Below are 19,074 nucleotides of genomic sequence, written 5' to 3' on the forward strand. Positions count from 1 at the left end.
CGATTTAATAGGTTGGCTTTTTCCTGGGCGTCAGTTGTCAGTTGCCCCATCTGGTTTTAGCAGGGGTCCAACGTTGCCCTTGCTTTTCCTCCAGCTCCCCACATATCTGAAAAAGGACTTTTTGTTGTCCTTGATGCTTGAAACTAGTTGGAGTTCAGTTTCAGCCTTGGCTTTCCTGGTTTGCTCCCTGCAGGACCAGACCAGTGCAGAATAATCCTCCTTGGAGGTGAATCCCGTCCTCCATTCTTTGTAGGCTTTCCTTTGGCCTAAAGGCTAACCCAAAGAAATGTACCTTGGGAAAGGTGAAGACCAAGTACTTGGGTTTGTAATTGGGGCAGGGCCTCATAAAACCTTTGGTAGATAAAGTGGAGATAAAAAATTACTGTCGCCCACAGAATAAGACACAGATACAAGCCTTTCTGGGATTAGCCAGTTATTACTGCAGGTTTATTCCGCAGTTTGCTGAATTAAAAAGCCCTTTAATGGATACCACCAGGGGAAGAGGCAATGGCTCCGTTAAGTGGGATATGAAGTGCAGAGGCATTCAAAGTAATCAAAGCAGCCTTGTGTCAGGACATGGTTTTGCACTTTCCTGACTTCACGCAGCCTTTCTTTGTGCAGGCTTATACATCTGGTGAGGCTACAGAAGCAGTCCAATCACAAGTGGTACAAGGGACAGAAAGGCCAGTGGCTTATACTAGTAGAAAACTCAGTGAGCATGAGAGAAGGTATGCAACAGTTGAGAGAGAGTGCCTGGCCCTAAAATGGGGAATTGAATATTTTAGGTACTGTTGAGTCATGAATTTAAACTGACTACAGATCATGCCCCATTGAAATTGCTTAGGTCTGTTAAAATAGACAATGTCAGAATGATGTGGTAGGCTTTAGCTCTGCAATCATTCCAGTTTTCTGTCAAATCCAGGCCAGGGAAAATGAAAGTGATTGTGAACTTTCTATCTCATTGTCATCTGAAAGAAGAATCAGAAATAAATCAAGTTGACCCATTGGTAGGTTAACCAAACTCCTCAGGTAATCTGAGAAGAGTACCTAGAGGTGTCTTGAGGGATGGAATATATAAAGGAAGAAGTGTGGGGCAAGAAGGGAGTCCCAGGGATCACAATCACCCTGTACTTACAGCAGGTGGGAGAAGGAGCCCAGCTGGAGCCAGGAGCACCCCATTGTGGCTTCATAGCAAATGTTCCTTCTGGATTGGGGGTGGGGAACCTAAGAACAGTACACATCTTCCATAATCAAATTAGGCTCAAAGGGTGGTCAAGCAGAAACTCTGTGGGTTAGGGTCCAAGAGGCTCAGGGTGAAAGGGATCTGGTGGGGGGGATCTACTACAGGCCGCAGCACCAGGACAACAAGCTAGAACAGGAATTTTCCAAACAGCTTGAGGCTATGAGGTCTAGAGATGTTAGTCAAGGGGGAACTTAACTACCCAGACATATGCTAGGAGGAGCAGTCAGCTAGTTATAACCACTCTCGCAGGTTCTTAACCTGTATTCAGGACCTCCACCTAACCCAGGAGGTAAGGTGTCCCACCAGGGGCAACGCCTTGATCGACTTGGTGTTGGCCACAGGGGATGATCTGGTGGGGGACCTGCAGATTGAAGGCAACTTAGGGGACAGTGATCACCAAATGATTAAATTCACTATCCAGCAAAGGGCAGGCATTATATCCAGCAGGGCATGGGTGCTGAACTTTAAAAAAGCTTACTTTAATAGACTCAGGGGATTTGTTAGCAGGGTGCTAGGAGCTAAAAATTTAGATGTGTTGAGGGTCCAGGATATGTAGACATTCCTCAAGGAAACCATTCTTTGGGCTCAGAGTGAGTCAATCCCATGCCAGAGGAAAGGGGGCAAGAGGGCCAGGAAGCCCCTTTGGCTAACCAGGGGCATCCAAGATACCTTAAGGACAAAAAAAGAGGCATACAGGAAGTGGAAGCAGGGGGTAGCTAACAAAGAGGAGTATACTTCTTTGGCCTGCACTGCAGGACGTTGGTCAGGAAGGCCAAGGCAGCTCTAGAACTCAGGCTAGCGTCAGGGATTAAGGACAATACAAAATCCTTTTTTAGGTACGTTGGGAGCAAAAAGAGGATGCAGGGTAGCATAGGACCCATACAGGACTGGCAGGGTGCTTAGTGACAGATAGCAGGGACAAGGCAGAGCACTTCAGTGAGTTTTTTGCTTCTTTCTTCTTAAATGGGAATCTAGATGAACCATCAACATATATCAAGGACACCAACAAAGGCAAGGAACATCAGCCGACCAATGGTCAGTGCTGACACGGTAAAAAGACACTTGGAGGGATTGGACGTATTCATATCACTGGGACCATAGGGACTCCACCCACGGGTAATGAAGGAATTAGTGGGGGTCAAAGCTGATCCACTGGCAAGGATATATGAATGCTCATGGTGCCTGGGTCAGTTCTGGAGGATTGGAAGAGGGCTAACGTCATCCCAATCTTTAAGAAGTGGAGGAAAGAGGACACAGGGAATTATAGACCAGCCAGCCTTACCTCAATCCCTGGGAAAATCCTAGAAAAAATTATCAAGGGGCACATCTGTGGAAGTCTGCTGGCTAATGTGATGCAGAGGGGTAACCAATGTGGGTTTTTAGCAGGCAGGTCCTGCCTGACCAACCTACTTTCCTTTTACGACAAGGCCACCAATTGTTTAGATGCAGGAGTTGAGGTGGATGTTATCTATCTGGACTTCAAGAAGACCTTTGACATGGTATCCCATACCATCCTTATAAATAAACTGAGGGGATTTGCCTTGGATGATTACACAGTAAAATGAGTAGCAAATTGGCTCAAGGGTCACACTCAGAGGGTGGCAGTGGATAAGCTGGTGTTAACCTGGAAAGATGTGGACAGTGGAGTCCCTCAGGGCTAAGTTCTGGGGCCGGTGCTGTTCAATATCTTCATCAGTGATCTGTATGAGGGAGCAGATGACACAAAATTATGGGGTGCAGCTAACACCCTGGAGGGGAGGAACCAGATCCAGGCCAACCTAGACAGGCTGGGGAAGTGGGCAGAGAGCAACAGGGTGCTATTCAATAAGGACAAGTGTGAGGTGCTGCATCTAGGGAGGAAGAACTGCCATCATATAGGCTGGGGGGCAACCTTCTCAGCTCCACTGAGGCAGAAAAATATCTTGGAGTCACTGTTGACTCCTGGATGAACATGAGTCGCCAATGTGATAAAGCAGCTGGCACAGCCAATCACACCTTGTCGTGCATCCATAGGTGCTTCACAAACAGGTCCAGGGGAGTGATTCTTCCCCCTATGTGGCACTGGTCAGGCCACAGATGGCGTGAACTGTGTCCAGTTCTGGACGCCGCAGTTCAAGTGGGATGTGAACAACCTGGAAAGGGTCCAAAGAAGAGCCACTCGCCTGATTAGAGACCTGCAAGGTAGACCCAATGAGGAAAGGCTAAGGGACTTTAACCTCTTCAGCCTCACCAAGAGAAGGCTGAGAGGGGACCTTGTGGCAGCATACAAATTCATAAGCAGAGAGCAACATGAAGTAGGCAACAACCTGCTCACCAGGGCACCCCCTGGAATGACAAGGAACAATGGCCATAAGCTACTAGAGAGAAGGTTTAGGCTGTACATTAGGAAAAAGTTCTTCACGGTCAGGGTTGCCAGAATCTGGAATGGGCTTCCAAGGGAGGTGATGCTCTACCCATCCTTGGGGGTCTTCATGGGAGATTGGACAGGCACCTGGCTGGGATCGCATGACCCCAGGGTTCGTGACTCTTTCTTGCCTGCCAGGGTCAGGGGGTCAGAGTAGATGGCCCACTGAGGTCCCTTCTGACTCTATGAATCTATGAAGCAATAATTCCAGCCCTGGAGAGGGACAGCTGGGAAAGACTGCAGCATCTGGGGAGAGAGGATGCCAGAGGACTCTCTTGTCTGCATCGGTCTGCAGCAAGCTACGATAAAGGGGTGTATGACAGCAGGCATGAGTGGTCAGAGGACCACCAATGTATATGGGGACCACAGACAAAATGGTGGGGCAGCCTGCCTAGAGAAGGATTGACACCCTGGGCTGAAATAGGTACCCCAGGAGTTGGGTGGTATGAGGCATGAGAGCCCAAGCTTCTTTGAGCAGGGCACTAGAGCCAGCCAGGCATGAATTCATCTCTTAAGTTGATTTCTATGTTGAAACAGTTAATGAATTGACAGAGGGAGATGAACCCTGAATTAATATTTGGATTTAAGTTGATTTATATTTTGGGACTGTTAATAAATTGATAGAGGGGAGTGAACCTGAAATGAATGAATGAACTTCAGTCGAGGTTCTTTGAGAGCTGGTTAATGAGTTAAAGGAATTGATTTAAGTTGATTTACCTGTGACATTTCATGCAGTGAGACTTTTCACCTGTGAGACTGTTGATAGAAGGGGATGAACCCTGAATGAGTTGCAGACTGAATAGAATTGAGTCACTAATGGACTTCTAATGATTTGATTAGAAGTGCCTGACTAGGATTACCGTGGCATAGGAAGGACTGCCATACTTGTTACAAAGGTTATGACTCAAAAGAAGAACTTGAATAACATCCAGGATGTAATAAGGGCAGGGTGTAAGGGGAATCAGAGCCCCACAAAGAAAATCATCTGAGGGACAGGCCTGGACCTATCAGCCAGCATAACCAGCTCTCAACTTTAAAGATCAAAGATGTGGCAGGCAAGAAAGATAACACCAGATACTGATTGTGATAGCATCAGTCCTTATCCTGACATAAATATGTGCCCAAAATAAAAAGGAAAATTACTAGCCTGTGGTCTTCTCACTAAGACAAATTAAATTTCTCATTCTTTTACCTCCAACAGTTTTAAAAATATCCATGTAAATGCCAAAAATTATGAAAGAAAAGACTGACTTCTCCTGTTTTCACATAGACAGTCATCTGGCATATAGAAGATTCCTCTGATTTGTAATTTATGCATTCAGTATTAGAATAATAGAAAATTAAGGTTGGAAGGCACTTCAGGAGATCATCTGGTCCAACCCCCTGCTCAGACCAGGACCATCCTCCATCCTCAACTATATCATCCAGCCAAGTACAGGATTATTAGAACAGGGTTGATCTTTTGACCTATTGCATGGAGAATATTTGCAATGGTAATGGTAGTCCCCAACATCAACAGTTATAAAAATGCTCCTGTATTTAGAAAATGGTAGAAAAGGAAAATCTTTCAGTTAGGTTCAACAGTTAGTTAGTATACTTCTGCATATATTTCACAATCTTGGATGATTTGTGATAAAAGAAATGTCTACCTTAACACCAGTCAGAGACTGTTAATTACATGGAACAATTCTGAACTTATCGGCTGGATCCAGATATGCAGGCACATGTGATTTGTAGCATAGCAAACCCTGTCTGGTGCCACAGACCATACGCCAGGCACATTAATATGTGCCCTGCTCTGCAAATTTGCAGCACAGGGGCAAAATTTGCTACCAGGAAATCCTGATAGCAATTTTTTTTTTTTTTTTTAAAGGGCCAGAAAAAAGCAACATAGCAATGTTAGGCATGCACAGCTGTCCTGTCCTCTTCAGTAATACTTGGGGTGCTGGGAGATGCAGAATGGGGCTTACAGGCATGGTCTTAAAGTTGTAAGAGTGCTGGCATCTCTGTATTATTGAACAGATACACTAAATGCCTGCCTCTGTGTTTTACATCTTTTGTCACCTTGCTCTTAAGGGATTCATAGATTTCTAGATGCTGGGGTCAGAAGGGACCTCAACAGATCATCAAGTCCAACCCGCTGCCTAGGCAGGAAAGAGTGGTGGGGTCAGATGACCCCAGCCAGATGCCTATCCAGCCTTCTCTTAAAGACCCCCATAGTAGGAGAGAGCACCACCTCCCTTAGAAGCCCATTCCAAATTTTGGCCACCCTTACCATGAAGAATATTTTCCTGATATCTAGAGTAAATCTGCTCTCTGTCAGTTTGTGACCATTGTTCCTTGTTACCCCATGAGGTGCCCTGATGAACAGAGCATCTCCAATCCCTTGCTGTTTCCCCCTAATGAATTTGTAGGTGGCCACAAGATCACCTCTCAGCCTTCTCTTGCAGAGGCTAAAGAAGTCCAGGTCCCTCAGTCTCTCTTCACAGGGCTTGTCCTGTAAGCTCCTAACCATACGAGTGGCCCTCCTCTGGACCCTCTCAAGTCTATCAACATCCTTCTTGAAGTACGGCGCCCAAAACTGGATGCAGTACTGCAACTGCAGTCTGACCAATGCTACATAGAAGGGGGGTAGTTACATGTTATACTTAGCATGTGTAAAAGTTAGGTGGCATTAAAGTTAGATTGTTGTCCAAGCACACTAAGAGTTCCATATTAATGGTTCATACCCTCTCTAATCTGCACTGCTTGGACTTGCCACAGGAGAGCTAGTGAGCAGGTGAATGACTAGAAGCTGCCAAGTCTGCCCCTGCTTGCCAGCTCTCCAGCAGACCTCCTGTCTCCCTCCTGGCCCCTGGGGTTTACCCCTGGCCCTCTCCAACAGGGCTCTTTCCTGGCTCCCTGCTCCCCTGAAACTGCTGTCCCTGGAGTGAGCGTTCCTCTCAGCCTTCTCTTGCAGAGGCTAAAGAGGCCCAGGTCCCTCAGTCTCTCCTCATAGGACTTGTCCTGTAAGCGCCTAACCATATGAGTGGCCCTGTTCTGGACCCTCTTGAGTCTATCAACATTCTTCTTGAAGTATGGTGCCCAAAACTGGAGGGGTGTAGTTACATGTTATAATTAGCATGTGTAAAAGTTAGGTGGCATTAAAGTTAGATTGTTGTCCAAGCACATTAAGAGTTCCATATTAATGGTTCATACCCTCTCTAACCTGCCCCCGCTCCTTGACAGGTACCCCACCCCTGTTCACCATCTTGGGGCCAGAAGTCCCGTCCCTAACATTTGCTTTTGCACTGGAAGTCCCTCCCCTTGCCCCTGGACGTACTCCTTTTGGGAAGAAGGTTTGCCATCTTAAGGGGAAAAAACCACATTACGTACTAAAAATCAATCACCCATAATAATGTATTTTAATTTAATTTGAAAATATATTTTTGTCCTGATTTGTGGGCATTTGTGGTGTATATGCAGAAGTGATTGCATATGGGGATTTGTGGGAACTTGTAGATGTGTGTGGGGGGGTATGGATGTGAATATGGGAGCCATGTAGTGCAGAGTTGCCAATCAGGAAAGTTGGGAAAGCGGCAGGGAGGAGTGGAAGCAAGCAGGAGCGTGGGGCCTGCACCAATGTAAGAGGGCCGGCACTGGTGGGGCCCAGAGAGGGACAGCAGGAGCTCAGGTTGCAGGCTGGCAGGGGTCTGTGGAGCCAGGCTGGGCTGCACCAACAGGAGGAGGAGGGAGTTGGCCCAGGTCCATAGAGCCCTTGCTGGCCAGGGCCCCGCGCTCCAACTGCCCCGCTCTGGGCCCCGCCGGCACTGGCCCCAGGACACCAGTGCAGGCCCTGTGCTCCCGCCTGGCTGCCACTGGCTTCTGCATGCTCGTTCACTCCCAGTGCCCCTGCCCTAGCCCTGCACTACAGGTGGGGAGCAGTGTGCAGCCCTGACCCCACGCTTGCCTGCAGGGAACAAGCTAGTGCTCAGCATGGGGGGAAGACCATGTCCAGTGCCCCATGCTGCAGCTGCTCACAACCTGCATGGGGCTGTTCTCCCTGTGGGGCAGCCACCCCCATGGGGCAGCAACATGCATGTACTAACTTTGATACCAACACTCCTTAGAATTAGCACTAACAGCACCCAAAAAGTCTTGTGATAGATGTGCTCAAGCAAGTCCAGGACTCACACTTGAACAGTCTTCAGATACAGGGTCTGTGGTGTGAGATTTGGTCTCATTTATACATAGATATATTATTGCTCAGACTGGTGTTATAACTATGATGGTCCAGGAAATGCATGAAAAGTAAAGGGTTGTTTATGATATCTTTTATTGGTCCAACTGTATACTTGGGAGAGACGTTGGACAAGTTTGGGGCATGAAGGGCACTGACAGATGTGCAAGTTCCCCTCTAACTCATAGTGCTTTATATAAAGTGCCATGAGTTAGAATGCACCCCCCACATACACACCCCCAACCCAACAGATGTTCGCCTCTTGAGTTGGGGGGAAGGGGAGGAGATTGAGCCTGCCTGCAGGAGCCCAAGGAGTCTGTCTGCAGCCAAGGAGCCACCCCTCTTCCCCAGTCCCACCCTGCCCTGCCTCCCAGGGGGAGTGAGCTTTCAGTTGGTGTTTGCCTGGCTTGAGCTAGAAAAGAGAGGATTAGAGGGGGGCAGGGAGCATGAGGCAGTGGTGCTCCACTCCACTCCACTCACTACCCTCAGCTCAGGCCAGGCAAACCCCAGCCAGCAACTTGCTCTCCCTTCCCCCTCCCTGTCTGCTGACACACCTGGGTGCAGGCCAGGGTCAGCCCAGCCCTGATTGTGCCACAAATTAACCCTTGGAAACACAAGTTCCCTAAGCTGTTCCAAAGTGAAGCATCTTCATCTTCCCTCATTTAATGATGGTTTATTTGTCACACAATCAGCCACTTCTAAAGCACTCTGCAGCTGTGCCTGTGTGTCAGGGCATAGTTGTTGAGCAGGGGTTTTCAACCTTTTTTAGTAAGTGTACCCCCAGTGGCCAGACATGGCAGGAGGGAAGTGGTACGTGGCTGGATGCAGAGCAGCAGCAGCAAGGCGTGGTGGGAAGTAGCAACCACTGCTGCATGTGAGCTTCCCCCTCCCCCACATCCAGTCAGCCAGGCAGTGCCTGCTCAGCCCACACAGGGCTGCCGCTACCCTCTCCCCTCCTGGCCCTGCTCCTGGGAGGCAAAGGCATGGGGTGCTAGGTGATGGCACTCTGACCCCGCCCACCCACGCTACCCCATAGGGCCCTCCCAAGTACCCCGAGAGGTATGCATACGTACCCCTGGTTGACCACCCCTGCTGTACAGCATATTCAGAGGGCCAAATGCATGACAAATGTAACTTCTGTCTGCACCCATAATGCCCTTAGTTAGATCTGGGGAAGAAGCAGATGTAGTCTAAGTTAATAATGTCCTGTGTTTAACTCTACATAAATGAAAACAGTCACCTATAGCAGCAGTTCCCAATCTGTCAATCTGTGGTACGGGTACCACCAGTGGTACACAGACAACCTGTCAGTGGTACATGTTAATAGAGTTATTATAATTACTTTATATGACAAAAATTTGCTGGTGGCACTTAAGGTTGTATCATTTTAAATTGTTGGTGCGCAATCTGTCAGAGTTTGGGAACCATTCACCTTTAGGAATGAAGGATGGTTGTGAAACAATGTGCAAGAGAGAGAAGGAATGCAGAGAGACAATCACCAGTAGATGGTTCTCATAGGATGAGGATGGTTCTCACATGAAAACCATTCCCTTTCTGGCCTCACAATCCTTAAACTCAAGGGAAGCCTAAGAAACACCTTCAAGAGAGGCCTGGGAACAAACATTCCTAACCTTCCTGGACGCTAAAAAGCATGTCCTGAACAAAGACTTTATGACTCACTACAATCTACCTACTATCTCTGCTGTTCCCTCTGCAATCCACAGGTAATAACAACCCAACCCTCTTACCTCTTAAATGGTCTTGTTTTTCTACTTCATTAGATTATTTATTTAATTGCATTTCCCTTTGCTCCTACATTACAGACCAATTCATCAGCCATTCTATCAACCCTGAGAGGGAAGTAAGAGTATGGACAGAAATACATTTGGAGCTATTTCAAAAAGCCAGCAGCCATTATGCTCTGGTTGTTATGCATGAACAAGGCAGGGATAATACAAATAGAACCAAACCACTCTGCCTTCAGCACTAATTGAAATAGTGCTAAAGTTGGAGAGGTTTTTGCTCTATTTGTGTTATTCCTGACTTGTCCACGTATAACAATTAGAACATAATGGCTGCTGGCCTTCTGAAACATTCCCCTTCTGAAATGTATGTGTAGCCATAGTCATAGAACAGGTAATTCTAAAATAAGTCCACAAGAGAGAATCTCCTCACAGACCAATTTTTTTTGGACAAAAACAAACAGTAAGCCTGTATTTTGCTTTTCAGAAGAAAGTTTTCTGCCAGATGCATTTCTAAATTGGTGGGAGAAGATGTATTGTATGCTTCCAAGTATTTTGGAGACTATGTCAGGAGAAGGTCAAAAAAAACAAACAATAACAGTACCTCCTCTTTGGGAATGTCAGTCTTGATTCTCTGACCTGATGCACTTACAGCCCATTCTGTGAAATTCACCTCTCTTCCATTTCCAGACCTTTGGACATAATTTCACAGAATCAGTCTAGTGCTGCATCTGGACATAATGACCATGCATCTTAAAGCAGATATAGATGGTTAAGGGTTTTGGGTTTCTTTTATTGAAGCTGTTGGCTTCAGTTATGTTCTGATTTGGAACAAAAAGCCCTCGGTAAGACCTGACCTCTAAAGCAAAGTAGAAACTTTTTTTTGTTGATGACAAGTCAGAGGTTTGTTCAATCTTTGGAACAGACTGCATCAGTTATTTTGGACTATATATTGTCTTTCCAACACAGAGCTCCAAGTTAGTTTTATATGACTACTATGTCTGCCTTTCATCTGAACGTTAAGGGTCATATACATATACAGTGCAATGAGGAAAAAGGTTATCTAAAGGTATGAAAGCACTGACTCGTATCTTCCTTTAAAGAGAATACCTACTTAGGATTTAAATGCAGTGCTTCTGTTCTTAACAAAACCTCCTTTTAAACCTATGTCATCATGTCCATTATTCTTTCGCTGCATAAAAAAATGACATTTTAGTGGCAATCTTTTCAGACAGAAAGAGTAATGTATATGATTTGATGGTGAGCTTCCCCACATACTGTTTTCCATAAAGACAGAGTTATTCTCAGGCCTTACCAACAGTCTTACTAAAGTTGATTTTGGATTTCAGTATAAATCAATTAGAACCACAGTCAGCAACTTATAGCCCATGCAGCTACTGGATCCAGCCTGTGGAACTGGAGGACTTTGCCAGTGCCTATACCAGAGCCAGGCAATGAGAAGTTCTGCTTGGACCAAGCAGATTCTAGATACACACACACCACTCCTTTCCCCCACTGTCCCAGCACCAGTCTGGCAAAGGCCAGGTGGGTTCAGCAGCCCATTGGTGGCAAGAGCCATTGCTTGTGCCTGCACCAGGGTCTCAGGCCATGGTCTTGAACCTGGGGCCTTTGCTTGGCTTTGATAGCTGCTCATCCAAGCACATCCACAACTGAAGCATCCAACAGTGCCTAACCTTTACTCCCTATCACTGGAGTGGCCAGTCAGGGTCACCTGACCCTTCCCTTCCCCCATATAAACCCCTGCACAGGAACAGGAAGTGTCTGGACAACAGGGCTCAACCTTATCCCAGGTTGCTTTGCTGTTCCCTCTGGCTAGTTGTTTGACTCTTCTCTCTGCTTGATCTGGCTTCTCAACTTGGCTTGCTTTCTCACCCTGCTCTTCACTTGATCTCCTAGTTTCCTGACTCAACTTGCTCCTGATCCCTACTCTTGGATTGACCTTCTGGTTTTCTGACTTGACTTGTCCCTGGATTCTGCTCACTCTTCCTGACCCTGGTTGGCATATCAATCCCTAAATATTCTCAGACCTGGCTGTCCACAAGTCGGCGTCACAATTTGTCCAGACCACCTTTCAGTGAAGAGGGACTGGCATGGAGACTAGTCCCCTATCAGTCAGTATCCTAGGCCTGCCCACCTCAGACACCATAATCTGGAGAAACCTGCAAGTTGAGAAGGATTGGCTGAACCAGCTTGACTTTGCCCAACAAGTCCTGGAAGCCCAGGTGCAGCAGCTGCTAACTGAGAACCACTTCTCCAGTCCCAGGTGGTGTACCACCAGGTGAAAAACTAGTGCTGATATGAAGAGGCATAATGGCTGACTGCAAAAAAAAGATTGCTGCACTCCAGGCTTGTCCTCCCAAATCTACCACACACCCCTAGCACCACACTCACTGATTTTCTGCAAAGCACCCTATTTCCCTCCACAAGCACAGAACTCATCTCACCCTCCCTCCTGAAAATCAGATTCCCACTACAAACCACCCTACCCACCACCAGTAAACCACCCTCTTCCCTGTGCAAGCTGTACATTCCCTGTACATTGTGCTCTGTGTGCCCGCTCCTGGTGGGGGAAGTGGGGTGGAGGCACCTATGGAGCAGATCCCAGGTACAGGCTTTGGCTTCTGGCCACACTATCATGAGTGCACACACTGCAGTGAGGCCAGCAGGCAGGGGACTCAGCTGGGAATGAGAGTGGCTGCTGCTCTGCCAATGTGGCCAGCTCCCCCTCCTGCAGGCTGGGGTCAGAGCCATCAGGGCCCGCACATGGGCAGCTCCTGTGCAGGGGACACATGGAGCCTGGGCAAACGGTGGAGGGGGGGCCCCAGAAAGAGGAACCAGCTGGTGGGGGACCCAGAGTGGGTGCCAAGACAGGAGGCCCTGGTTGCTGGAGGCACCACTACAGGGGGCCAGGGCCCATGAAGGAGGCTGCCAGAGCAAAGATGGTGTCTAGCACCTGGCAGTCTTCCTCTGTGGTCTCCAGTGTCCTGGCCATCATGACAGACTGCCACTCCTGGGCCTCCAGCTTCCTCTCAAGGAGGGTGATGTGCCTCTCCTTGAGGGCCAGGAGCCTGTACCAGAATGCCTGGTTTTCCTGGGCCGTCTCCCAGGCCTTGTCCTGCTTATGTGCAATGTCCTTTGCACACCAGGCCCATGAGTCCACCAGCTGCTCCTCCACCACAGTGACCAGCTAGTCCAGCAGCAAGTTCTAGTCTTACGTCCACCCCTGCCAGAGCCGGCACATATGGAGGGCCCCAGCTGAGGCTGCAGGTGACCCCAAAGGAGCATCTCCACTGACAACTGGTGCCTCTCTCCCATGTGCAGCTGAACCTGAAGAGCCAGGAGAAAAAAGGCTGTGAGAGTTTGCAAAATTTCTGAGATAACAGGTACTACCAGGGGGCTGTGCACTGTGCCTCAGATCAGGGGACCAGGATAAGTCAGCAAGGCAGGACCTGGCACAGGCAGCCACCAGCTGAGTTCAGTGTTCCCACTCACTCTGTAGGGGCATGTGGGCCACTTGGTGCTTGCCGCAGGCAGCTTGCCTCCCCTGCCCCCCTCCCAGGCTGGGCAGCGCTTGTCACCAGTGCTCCAGACCCCCTCCCCCACTTCTCCTTTTGCAGGCCAGTAAACCACCCTCTTCCCTGTGCAAGCTGTACATTCCCTGTACATTGTGCTCTGTGTGCCCACTCTTCCCATGCCACCCAGGCTCAGGGGGTATATGGGGCTCTCGGCAACCTGCCAGGAGTCCTTTTTGGAGAGGCAGCTCAGGGCAGGCCCATCCCAGATGTGGCCCACACCCTAAGCGTACTCCTATTGAGTGCCCTGGGTGTGCTACAATGAGTTTTTTTCACACACCGAGGGGTGCCTGACCCACTATTCCCTGCTGCTTCTGATCACTTCGGTACCCTGGGCACACTTAAGAACTGGGCATGATACCCTGAGCTTCAGTGGTACAGCAGACAAGCCCACGCTTCCGTGCAATGTGTGCCACCACCTGTAGGGGTAACTGTACCTATCCTATGCATCCCTGCCTCCTGCAGCTGAGGACAACATCGCCACAGGCATCAACACATTTCTCCACACGTGAGAGGCCCGTGGCTGCCTTGCTGAGGGGACACTGACTGCTCAGTAAAGTTTTGCACTGTCTTCCACTTCCCTGCATGCTGTGGTGGGGAACTTCAGAGACCAGGGGAAGCTTAGCCAGGCTGAGCAGTGAGTGGGGGCAGGGATGGAAGGAGAGGAGACCTCCTCCCAATGTGGGGCTTACTGGATAGGCATGGCAGGTGTCCCTAGCAGACCAAGTCTATCCCCTCTGGCAGCAAAGATATGCAGCTCCTGCCAGCATCCTGAGGTTCAGGAGCATAGCGCTGGGCTGGCCGAGTAGTGGCCTCATCCAGGAAGGAGCTGAAGCTCATCAGGGCAGGTGTCACCATACCCAGCCTGTCCTTCTGGGTGGGGCTGTACACCCAGAGTTGGCATGGCGGGTATTGGCCAAGGCTTTCAGAGCTGCTGGAAGAGGCTGGGGGCAAGGAACTTACTGGAATGTGCCCCTGGAGCCTTGAGGGGCCTTCCTTCTTAGAAGACTCACTGCCACTACCCAGCCATGGCAGAGGCTCTGGCAAACCACCCATGCTGTAGAAGATGGCACAGCTTCACCTAGGTCCCAGGGCATGAGGATATGGTTCAGCTGCTGCACAAAGGTCATGGTCCTGCAGGCAACCCCCAACCAGCGGCTGTGGTAAGTGATGCAGACCCACTGCATCTGCAGGGCCTTGACCTTTATACAGCACTGCCATGCCAACCAGTCATGCCCACAGTCCTGCATGCAGCCTGCCAGGGACTTACAGATATGGGTATTGGTGTGCCCACCCTGGGCAAATTGGTTCTGGATTCAGTGTAACCCCACAACTCCATGAGGACCAGTTGGGCACCCAGGACACTGTGTGTTGTCAGGGGTGATGTCCTAGCCACCCGTGGGAGGGCTCGGGATTGAGAGAGTGGTCAGGAGTAAAAAGGTAAGAAAGGTTTATTGACTTAACAAACACACAACTATGCGTAATATAACAAGAGGACAATGACAGACAATAACAATTCACATCGGCAACTTATCAGCAGTCCCCTCTGATGCCTGATGTACAACAAGTTCCTCTTCTATAAAGCTCAGCAAAATCAGGCATCCCCAATCTGCAGTGTCTGAGGAGTACCAGGAAGGACCCTGGTATTCAGTCCTCAGGCTCCTCGAGATCCACTGGCCCACTGAATCCAGGTCAGCAGCTAATCTTTAAATTAGTAGCTTCTCTCACAATGCTGCATCTTCCTTCTGCTGATTTCCAGATGTGCTGGCCAACTTATAACTTCTGAGCTACGCTGTTGACTCACAGCCACACACTCTTACACTACGAACTTTTTTTATGACTGACCAATAGCAGTATAAGCCTTTGTGTTTTCCTGATAAGGTTACTTTTAACTATCTCACTACATACAAGGCTTTACTACTTACAAGGCCTCACTCCTTTTACTTTAATTAAATTGTTAGCGGCAACATACAGCTCACAATACACGAATAAACAACAAGAAACGTGGTCTAATCCTTACAGAGTGTTCAGCAAGCACCTTCACCACACAGACACAATGCTCAGCTGTCACAAGATGACACTAGCATGGCCCCATCAATAGCCCTCAGGGGCTGCAACCAAGAGTTTGGGTGCTGCCAGGCCTTAGCAAGTACTTATAGTGCAGGGGCGCAGTTCGTGGCAGGTAGGCAGGCAGGTGGTGGGGCTGACCCAGGGATCAGTGCCGATCTCCATGCAGGGCACAGGGCCACTGCTGCAGGACCTCGTGGCCAGAGTGCAGGCAGCAGGTGGCAGAGGCTCCAGGGTCACCACAGTGTTTTAAAGGCCAGGCTGGAGCAGGCAAAGAGCCCCCCCATGATACTGGGGCTAGCCTGAGGGTGGGCCCCTGGTGGCAGGGCTGAACAGGAGCAAATTTGCCCACAGTTAGCATCTACACATGTGCTACTGCACAGTAATTACTGTGCAGTTAATCTGCTACCTTCATTTGCATGTAGCAAACTAACTGCACAGTAGACTCATTTACTGTGCAGTAAACACATGCACATGAAAACAGTGATGCTTTACTGCACAGTAAATTAGTCCACTATGCAGTAAAGCATCTTGTGTAGATGTGCCCTTTGAGTGGGGAGCTGGACTAGATGATCCATCATGTCCCTTCCATCCCTATGATCCTGTGAAAAAAAAGAATTAGAATTTGGAGCTGCAGGTATGCCTAATAGTACATATACATAGGATGTAGATTCTAAGTAACTAGTTAAGGCAAAGTTGATTTCTGAGGGCCAATGAAAATTAGGAGTAACTATGCTGAAATCAATATACTGAAGTCACATCAGTGTGAGGGGAAAATAATGTTCTGATCCTTCTTTACTGACCCTCTTCACAATTCAGTGAATCAGTGGTGATTTACAGCTAGCTTGATTTTCTTTGAAAATTGATCCTCTCTGAAAGAGGGGTTTCTCATGCACTTTACAGAAAAAAGACAGAATTTGAAATATAATTGCATTAGGAAAAGATTAGTAAGGGAAAAATAACAATTTCCATTTCAAAAAACCTGGTAAACTTCACCCTGAGGTTATGGGAGAGTACTCAAATACGCAGTTAAGAAGTCAAATAAAGGGTAAAACATAATCTTTTTTTTATCTGACACCATATTCATGATACAGTATTTGTTATTGTTAATAGAACAAACATGTTTATTTCCAGAAACTACCTGGAGCTAATTGCCAGTTCAATTGAAGACTGGGTGATGAAGGAAGAAGCCAAATACCAGGAAGAAAAAATGACTAAGGAACTAAAAGCCTTAACATTTGCTGAAGTAACAACAGAAAGACCTTCTGAAGCTAAATCATCTACCTTTGCTGTCAGAAAAACTGGTTCTCCCAAAACCAAAAGTAGGTGTGTTTCTCTTTTTGTCATAGTAAACTATTTCCAAACACTTAGTGCTAAAATCCAAATTTGTTTAGAGTAATATTCTGAAAATTTTCAATGAGAACCAATTTTCACCATATGAAGGCATGTGAAAATGTTTGATGGTAAATTATGTTTGCTTACATTTTAAAGTACTGTATTTACTCAACTAAAAGATGATGTTTCCCCCCACCCATTTAACATGTGGGGGGCGGGAAGCCCCTCATCTCAGAATTGTGTACGAGGTAGCAGGCAACAGACAGCTGCTGCAGTTCCACCAGCAGGCAGCTGCTCCAGCCCCAGCCCTGAGTCAGGGCCAGAGCTGCAGCTGCTGCCTGCCTCACACTGCTTCTACACCCCTCATTGCTCCTTTCTTGGATCCTTGGGCCCCCACTGCAGCCAGTCTACATCCTGTCCCACTGTTCTTTCCCCCACCATGGCATTCCCCCTTACCTTTGCTCTGCTGTTAGCAGGCTCTGTCCTCGCTGTAGCCTGGAGCATAGAACATGGTCCCAGCCCAGCCCTGTAACAGTAGTGCTGGCTCCACACCACTGTTATGGGGCCAGGCTGGAGCTGTTCTTAGTTCCCAAGGCTGCAGTGCATAAGGACCCTGCTGGCATGGTAGTAAAGATAAGTGGGGGTGGAGGGGTAGGCAGAGGATAGAGACTTTTGGGGAAGGGAAGAACTGAGGCTGCAGGGGCCAGAAAGAGTATGGAGAGTGTTAGACCCCAACTCTATGTACTGCCCAGTGACTAGGGAGATGACGATCCAATTGCTCATGGATCCTATTACTCATTAGCCAAAGCAATCAGGGAGCAAACACCAGCACACACCGCTCGCAACAGCTTTATTCACAATAGAGACAGCTTCAGGCCAGGTCCTTCACAGACACACAGCCCGTGAACCAAGGGACCTGCACTGAACATTGTTTTTTTCATATTTTATACACCTTGGTTCATGCTCATTAACATTTACTCCACCTTCGCCCCTCCTTTGGTTCCACCCCATATCTCCTCCTCTCTCAAGCTCCACCTCTGTTTACTGTATACTTTGTTAGCATGGAATTGCCTGTGCATTTCATTCATTTACATGCCTCTCTGCTAAGAGCACCTGCTCAAGACTTTGACACTGGCTTCCTCTGGTCACTTGCTGATTCTTTCTGGTTCCTTGCTGACTCCTCCTTTATGTCCAAGGTCTTACTTCTGCTTTATCTCCTGATGATAGCTAGTGGGCTGTATCTTGTTCTTCTTGCATAGTGAACTATATATCTTTACAACACTACTCCATTGTTAAGAAAATGCTTGCCTAAGCATTTGCAAAGTTACTTTTAATATATCATCCTGTCTTGTTACCAGCAGCTTTTGCTGAGACACAGATTAAAGCCTTTATTCAGCTGCAAATCCAGTGCTCCCCAAGATCCAAATGTGGTCAATCTAACAGAGAGGAAAGGGGAATGGAGGGAAAAGGGGTGGGGGCCTAAGTCTCTATGTGGCAGGAACAAGGGGGTAGAGTGGGGACGGCAGGTGGCAGGAGACAAACTGCATATCTCCCCTCCACCTCCACACTACTTGCCCCTAATGCCTGTCCCCCACTGCTCCATTTTGCCCCCTTATTACTTCCCCCACTGTCTGCCCCACCACCACCTGCCCCACTATTGCCCCCTTCATTGCCTGTCCTCCCACCACCTGCAGTAGTGTAGGGGACTAATTTAAAACAATTCTCCAATAATTAAATACCATACATGGAAAATTATAATAAATTTATATATTTTTCATGTATAGAATTTTATTGTTGGGAAGTTGTCTTAAATTCAGGGTCTTCTAAGATTTGGAAAAATATGGTAATATGTATGTATATTTACTTGTGTATGTTCAATGTGAACTTCGTCCTGCTGACTAAAAGTTAAATTCTACCTTTAGTCACAATGCTATAAATTTGAAATAACTCAGTTTACTTAATGGAATTACTCACAGGGGTAGATTTAAGGTTCTAAGAAAGATGGGCAATAATTGGAAGCAATGGGCACATCTACACGTGCAAATAATCTGGGAGTAGTTTACTCTTGAATAAATTATTTGAGAGTAAACTTTCCTAGGCACTTGTCTACACATTCAGGAATGTGGGAGCAGGTTTGCTACTCCTAGCATCAGACTGCTCCCACTCCCTGTGTCTTTGCTCATTACTTTGGTGTGTGCTCATTTATTAGGGATACATTTCTAAGGTCTTGGTAATTCTGTCAACGTGCTGCTTGTGTTACTTGTGTTTCTATATGGAGCTGTATATCTCCCTTCTGCAAGCCCTCACCCCCAATGGAGCTATCTTGCAGGACTCAGTTTCAATGAGGCTAGGTTCCTCCAGTCACCAAATCAGTCACACACACACACACACACACACACACACACACACACACACATACACACACAGAGTAATGTGACATGCCTGACCCGGTTGGGTTGATCAGCATGGAC

At 47.8% G+C, this 19,074-nt stretch overlaps 1 protein-coding gene across 7 annotated transcripts in view; it reads left to right on the forward strand.

Moving 5' to 3' along the window:
* The window catches only part of SPAG17 (sperm associated antigen 17), a 342,590-nt gene that overhangs the window by 176,597 nt on the left and 146,919 nt on the right, over positions 1-19,074 (forward strand). For all 7 annotated transcript variants that reach the window (XM_019548662.1, XM_019548664.1, XM_019548665.1 and 4 more), the window contains one exon: positions 16,403-16,590. In XM_019548662.1, coding sequence (XP_019404207.1) covers positions 16,403-16,590 — 188 coding nt within the window. The remainder of the gene's footprint in view (positions 1-16,402; positions 16,591-19,074) is intronic.

This window comes from Crocodylus porosus, unplaced genomic scaffold (assembly GCF_001723895.1).
Source record: "Crocodylus porosus isolate Cpor-Errol unplaced genomic scaffold, CroPor_comp1, whole genome shotgun sequence".
Classification (NCBI taxonomy): domain Eukaryota; kingdom Metazoa; phylum Chordata; order Crocodylia; family Crocodylidae; genus Crocodylus; species Crocodylus porosus.